The sequence below is a fragment of the Carcharodon carcharias genome, chromosome 19 (assembly GCF_017639515.1).
Source record: "Carcharodon carcharias isolate sCarCar2 chromosome 19, sCarCar2.pri, whole genome shotgun sequence".
Taxonomy (NCBI): Eukaryota; Metazoa; Chordata; class Chondrichthyes; order Lamniformes; family Lamnidae; genus Carcharodon; species Carcharodon carcharias.
Genome location: NC_054485.1, coordinates 113,102,446 through 113,110,038, shown reverse-complemented (window position 1 = coordinate 113,110,038; position 7,593 = coordinate 113,102,446). Strand labels below are relative to the sequence as shown.

The following is a 7,593-nucleotide window of genomic DNA, read 5'->3' as shown; positions in this document are numbered from 1 at the left end:
GGACCACAGAGGTGATGTGTGTGTGGATCCGGAAGACGTGGGTACAGTCCTCATTGAGTACTTTGCATCGGTCTTCACAATGGAATAGGACGACCCAGGTATAGGCATCAGGGCGGGGGAATGTGAAATATTAGAGGAAATTAACAGAGAGAGAGAGGAGATACTAATGGGTTGAGTGGCCTTAAAAGTAGATAAACCTGCAGGCCCAGGTGAGATGTATCCAGGTTGTTGAGGGAGGCAAGGGAAGGGATATCAGGGGCCCTGGCAGTAATTTCCAAATCCTCTCTGGCCATAGGTGAGGTGCCAGAGGACTGGAGGACTGCTAACATTGTCCCATTATTAAAAAAGGGAGGAAGGGATAGACCAGGAAATTACAAGTCAGCAATCTAACTTTGGTGGTTGGGAGTTCCTAGAAAGAATTCTGAGGTACAGAATATACCTGCACTTGGGGAGACACGGGTTAATCAGGGATATTCAGCATGGATTCATCAAGGGAAGGTCGTGCTTGACAAATTTGATTGAATTTTTTGTGGAGGTAACCAGGAGTGTTGATAAGGGTAATGCATTTGATGTGGTCTACATGGACTTTAGCAAGGCTTTTGATAAGGCCCCTCGTGTCAAGAAAGGAAGAGCCCATGGGATCCAAGGCAAAGTGACACGTTGGATCCAAAATTAGTTGAGAGGCAGGAAGCAAAGGGTGATGGTCGAGGGATGTTTCTATGAGTGGAAGTCTGTTTCCATTGGCGTTCCAAAGTGCTCGGTCCTGGGGCCCTTGCTATTTGTGCTGCACATAAGTGATTTGGGCTTAAATGTAGGGGGTATGATCAAGAAATTTGCGGATGACACAAAAATTGGTCGGATGGTAAATAGTGAGGAGGATAGCTGTAAATTGCAATGGACTGTTCAGGTGGGCATAGCAGTGGCAAATGGAATTCAACGTGGAAAATGTGAGGTAATGCACTTGGGGAGGGCTAACAAGGCCAGGGATTACACTATGAATCTGACCTGGAAAATACTGACGATCAGAAGGATCTTGGTTTGCATATCCACAGAACTCTGAAAGTAGCAGGGCAGGTATATAAGGTGGTTAAGAAGGCATATGTAAACTTGCTTTTATTAGCCAAGGCATAGAATACAAGCACAGGGAGGTCATGCTGGAACTGTATAAGATGTTAGGCCACAACTGGAGAACTGCATGCAGTTCTGGTCACCACATTATAGGAAGGATGTGGTTGCACTGGAGAGGGTGCAGAGGAGATTTACCAGGATGCTGCCGGGGCTAGAGAGCCTGAGCTATGAGGAAAGATTGGATAGGCTGGGGTTGTTTTCCTTGGAGCAGGAAGGTTGAGAGAGGACCTGATAGAGGCGCATAAGATTATAAGGGGCATAGATAGGGTAGATAGGAAGGCATTTTTTTTTAGTAGATGAGTCAACAACCAGGGGGCGTAGACTTAAGGTAAGAGGTAGAAGGTCTTAACCTTCTGAGGAGGAATGTTTTCACCCAGACGGTATTGGAACTCACTGCCTGAAAGGGCCTTTGAGTCAGAAACTCTCATATCATATAAGAAGTATTTAGATATTTACTTATGTTACCATAGCCTCCAGGGCTATGGGCCAAATGCTGGAGAATAGGATTAATGTAGTCAGATCTTTGTTGACCGGCACGGGCACGATGGGCCGAATGGCCTCCTTCTGTGCTGTAAACAGCTTCCCCATATCTACTCTGACTCCCGACAACTTAGAACCGTCCAATTAAATCTTCTCTTCTCCAAGAAGTCACAACTTCTCCAATCTACCCATATAACTGAAGTCACTTATCCCTGCAACCATTTTCAAGAATCTTTTCTGCACACTCGCTAAAACATTCACATCCTTCTTAAAGTGCCCAGACTTTAATACAAGATTTCAGTTGAGGCAAACTGGTGTTTTATAAAGGTTTGCCATAACTTTCTTGCTTCTGCACCCTATGCCTCTATTCCTGAAACCCAGGATTCCATATGCCTTATTAACCACTTTCTCAACCAGCCCTGTCACCTTTAACAATTTATGCACACATATTCTCAATACTGTCTGTTCCTGTACTCGTCCCACCAACTAGCTCCCCACCCCAGCTTTTGAATTGTACCCTTTATTTTATATTGCCTCGCCTTGTTCTTCCTACCAAAATGTAACATTTGAGATTCTCTGTGCTAAATTTCATCTGCACATCTGCATTAAGATTCATCTGCATATGTCCACCCATCCCATTAACCTGCCTACGTCCCCTTGAAATCTATCACCTTACTCCTCGCTGTTAAAAATACTTTAAGTTTTGTGTCATCCACAAATTTTGAAATTGTGTCCTAAAATCCAAAGTCTAGTCCATAAGTATATATCAAGAAAAGCAGTGATCTCTGAGTGACCCTGGGGAGTCCCACTGTATATCTTCCTCCAATCTGTAAAGCAACTGTCCACCACTACACTTTATTTCCTGACACTAGCAACTTCAGAACCTTACTGCCACTGTCCCTTTTATTCCATGGGCTTCAGCTTTGCTGACAAGACAGTAATGTGACACTTCATCAAACACTTTTGGGAAGTTCATGTACACCACATCAACCAATCAGCCCCCTCCGAGCCCCACATCAACCAATCAGCCCCCTCCAAGCCTCACATCATCCTGATTTGGAAGTATATTGGCGTTCCTTCACTGCCTTTGGATCAAAATCCTGGAACTTCCTTCCTAACAGCACTGTAGGTGTTCATGGTTTATGCACTCGAGTGTCCGGTAAGACACAAATAATGAGGACAGACAGACAAATGTTTAATAAAACCTGTAGGAGTAATAGATCAGGTTTGATCTTTGTGTCTGGAGACTTGATGCTGATTCTTAAGCGTCGATGTTTTCGTTGTTGTAGACGTTCTGAGTCAACTGTTACTGAGGCAGCAGAAAGAAAGACCCTCACAGAGAAGTTTAAAAATTCAATAGCATTTAAAATCAAATTGGAGATAACATTGCCTGATGTGGAGAACAGGCGATTTGGAAGGGGTGGGAAGGCCCTCCCCTGTCCTTTGGCCTCAGTAAGACACTCTATCCAGTGCAGGCTACTTAACACTGCCGAAATAAAGAAAGGAATGACTAATCTCTTTGTCAGTGATAAACCACAACCATTATAGTGGGGTACATCAGCAGTCGATGTTAAGACCACCATTTTTCTTGATCTATACACAAGACCCAGAGTTTGGCGTGTTGGGCAAAATTTCAGAATTAGCAGATGTCATGACACCTGGGAGTACTGTGAGTAGATTAGTGATAGACTTCAAGAGGACACGGAGAATGGGTGGACACAGGGCACAGATTAAATTTAATGCAGATGTTATGGTATCTTTGACAAACGGACCACAGCAGGCTCAGATACAGGTCACAATCGTTTATTCCAGCAATTGCAAGGAGAGAACCATCTGAAGGCAGCTTGAGATAGCACTCTGCCAAACTACAAGCATACAGCTTATTTTATACACGACTGATTACATATAAGAACAATGTTCAAATTCCAATCTTGTCATATCGGTTACATCTTACATGCTCTTTCACGTCGGCAGAGACCTCTCCCTCTATCTAGGCTGGGACCATCTGTCCTTTCCTTATCTGTTAAAGAGCACTTAATCTATGTTGTTGCCATCCTCTGATTCCAGTCCGACTCCCAAGGCCTTTCTGTTGTTTGCAGACCCTAAGGCTGTGCAAGATTCATCTGGTAACCTGTAACTGTTAATGTGCTTGGTAGCACTGGCTGCCTGGAGATTTTAAGTAATTCATTCCCTTTCAATAAAGTCGTACTGTATTTCCCCTAATGGGTGGACACGGCACAGATTAAATTTAATGCAGAGAAGTATGAAGTGATACATTTTGATGGGCAGAATGAGGTGAGTAGAGAGGTAGACAGGGAGAAACTGTTCCCACTGGCAGAATGGCTGAGAATCAGAGGATGCTCAATTAGGTGAATGGCAAAATAACCAAAGGCCACGTGAGGTGAATGGACTCCTTCTGGGCGTTAACATTCTGTGATTCTTGATTTTTTTACCCAGCGAGTGGTTAGGATCTGGAATGCATTGGAGGAGGCAGAGACAATTGCAGCTTTCAAAAGGAAATTGGATAATCATCCAAAGAGTAAAAAATTCAGGGCTATGGGGGAAGGGCAGGTTAGTGGGACTAGCTGAGTTGCTTTTGCAGAGAGCTGACGAAGGGCCGAATGGCCTCCTGTGTTGTAACCATTGTATGATTCTGTGTTGCCCCAATTCATGTTGTCACTTTCTCCGCCTGCTCACACAGACTCTCCCCAGTTCATTCTGAGACTCCCTCCACCCCCATGTGCCCCAGTTCACATTGACACAGGAATGAGGGGCTGGGGAATGTTCCCCTGGAAATTGGTTTATTACTTTGTCATTTCTAGTCAAAGCAGAAATAGGGATGAAAGAAAATGTTTACAATTTTGCTGTCGTCACTGATTTGGAAAATCCACTGTTGCAATTACAGTGAGAAATTCTCCCCAGTTTGGAGCTGAGACCTCATGGCTACAGTAGCAAGTTTTCAGATGGAATTCCTTGCTCAGTTATTCTAACCAAGATATAAAACCATCTCTTTAAATGTCAGGATGATTGCAGCTTCATTAGTTGAATGTAAATCTCCCACTGGCATGAGATCAGGTTTTACAGTATCCAAAGGGACATATGATGGTTGTTTCCTCACATCCTATCCTGCAAAGGACTGAAACATTTAGATGTAGAAATCTCTTGGTCTCATAGCACTAAATGAGCTCTAATTATATGGAAGCAATTATCTTCAGGAGGACTGTTCCCGGATGCACAATATCGGAGCGGTCTAATCGTTTGCTGGACTTCCTATTCCCGGGATATAGCACAGAGCTTATAGGGTTTGGGAAAATATATTTGTGCATGAATAGGCGTGAGGTCCAGGTCTGTCACATCCGCCGGTGCCTGGAACTTAAGCTTCTGCAGCAAAGTTGTGAAAAACAGGAAGAGCTCCATCTTGGCCAGACTCTGCCCAGCACAAACCCTAGAGCCTGAGGAATAATAAAAGAGGTTTTAAAAGATGCTGTAAATATTCAGTTTTACCAAACAAAATACTGTTCTTCAATACATATTCTACTGATAGTACAACCCGTTACCAATTAATGTGTCCACCAGATAATCTCAATGCCACCTGCCTCTTGTGTAAGCAAGCTCCTCATCCACTACACTCTGGAAAATGCCTTTTCTCCCCAGCTTCTGTCCATACAAATCCAAACGGCCAATTATGGCCTCACCTGTCTGCTCTCGGTTATCAGCAAAGCGATGGAAGGTGCCGTTGACAGGTTCATCAAGCGACACTTACTCAGCATGCTCAGTTTGGGATCCGCTGTGGCTACTCGACACCTGACCTGATTACACCCTTGGTCCAAACATGGACAAAAGAGCAGAACTCAATAGGTGAAGTGAGAGTGACTGCCCTTGACATCAAGGCAGCATTTGACCGAGAGTGGTAGCAAGGAGCCCTAGCAAAACAGAAGTCAATGGGAATCAGGGGGAAAACTTTGCACTGGATGGAGTCATATCTAGCACAAACAAGATGGTTGTGGTTATTGGGGGCAATCATCTCAGTTCCAGGACATCACTGCATGAGCTCCTCAGGGTATCGAGACCTTCAGCTACTTTATCAATGATCTTCCCTCCATTAGAAGTAGGAATGTTTTTTTTGGACTGCACAATTACATTGGCAACTTCTCAGATTTTAAAGCAGTCTGTGTCCATGTGCAGCAAAACCTAGACAACTTTCAAGCTTGGACTGATAAGTGGCAATTAACATTCACATCACTGAAATGCCAGGCCATTACCATCGCCAACAAGAGAAGATCTATCCATTTCCCATTGACATTCAGCGGCACTTTCACCGTTGAAACCCGCTGGAAGGAGGTTTCATCCTAGAGCAACCATTGAGCAGGAACCTAACTGCAGCAGCCAGCATAAATTTTGCTTTCAAAAGCAGGCCAGAGGCTGGGAATTCTGCTGTGAGTAACTTACTCCTGACTCCTCAAAGTTTGACACAAGGCACAGTCAGGAGTCTGATGGAATACCACCACTTGCCTGGGTTAGTGCAGCTCCAACAAGACTCAAGAAACTTGACACCATCCAAAAAGCTTGCTTTAATGTTCCAGTAAAGCTTAACACAAACTTGAGGAACAACATCTCTTCTTCCGATCAGATCTTCCGGACTCAGCATTGAGTTAAACAACTTCAGACCATGAACTTGATCCTCCATTTTGTAATTTTCTTCCCTGAGTGCTGGTCTGTATTTCGTTCTCATGTTTTTCTTTCAGACAGTACTGATCTTTATTTTCTATTAATATATTCTGCTATTTTGCTTTCAGACAGCGCCTACCTCTGTTTTGCTATTAATGCCTACTCTGGACCAATAATTTGTTCCTTTACTACAACCATTCCCAATCCCTTTGCATTTTGCTCCATTACATCTTTGTAATTTAATTTCCCAGGCCCTCTACCCTATCCCTGACCTTCCCTTTGTTTCCACCTGACCCTCGCTTTTTCAACAGCATAAAACCCATCACATTTCTGACTCTCCAGTTCTGAAGAAGAGTCACATATGACTAGAAACATTAACTCTGTTTCTCTCTCCACAGATACTGCCTGAGCTGCTGAGTTTTTCCAGTACATTTTGTTTTTATTTCAGGATCTCAAGCACCCGCAGTATTTTGCTTTTATTACCACCTGGCACAAAGCAGCCGCTTGATCAGCACCCCACCACCACTCTAAACATTCACTCACTCCGATTGGTGCACAGTGGCTGTAGAATGTACCATCTATAAGATGCATTGCAGCGTCTAGTTCCTTTAATAATAGCCACGAAACCCAGGACCTTCTATCACAACGGCAGCAGATGTACGCATGGGAACACCACCACCTGAAAGTTCTCCTCCAAGTCCCACACTCTTCTGACTTGGAACTATATCGTCATTCCTTCACTGTCATTGGGTCAAAAATCTGGAACTCCCTAACAGCAATGTGGGTATTCAAAAAGGCAACTTACCACCACCTTGTGTACAAAGTATGACTCAAACCACTTAATCTGGTTCTCAGTGCTGGGGCCTAAGTTATTTACAATATATATTAATGACTTAGATAAAGGGATAGAGAGTAAAGTTTGCTAATGATGCAAAGCTAGTTGGAATGCAAGCTGTAAGGAGGGCACAAAGTGGCTGCAAAGAGATCTAGACAGGTTAAGAGAGTGGGCAACAAGGTGGCAGACAAGGTATATAATGTGTGAAGCTATTCACTTTGGCTGTAAGAATAGAAAAGCAGAATATTTTTTAAAAGATACGAAACATATAAATGTTGATATTCAGTGGGACTTGGGTGTGTTTGAACAAGGAAGTCAACAAGCAGGTACAGGAAGCAATGAGGAAGGCAAATGGCAGGTTGACCTGTGTTTCAAGGGAATTGGAGTACAGGAATAAATAAGACTTGCTATAATTGTACAGGGATTTGATGAGACCACATCTGGAATACTGTGTGCAGTTCTGGTCTCCATATTTAAGGAAG

General features: G+C 43.6%; 1 protein-coding gene across 1 annotated transcript in view; it reads right to left on the bottom strand.

Moving 5' to 3' along the window:
- Window positions 1-4,483: 4,483 nt before the first annotated feature.
- LOC121291354 (cytochrome P450 2K6-like) overlaps window positions 4,484-7,593 on the bottom strand; it is a 36,346-nt gene continuing 33,236 nt past the window's right edge. The window contains exon 9 of the mRNA XM_041212423.1: window positions 4,484-5,060. Coding sequence (XP_041068357.1) covers window positions 4,879-5,060 — 182 coding nt within the window. The 3' untranslated portion in view covers window positions 4,484-4,878. The remainder of the gene's footprint in view (window positions 5,061-7,593) is intronic.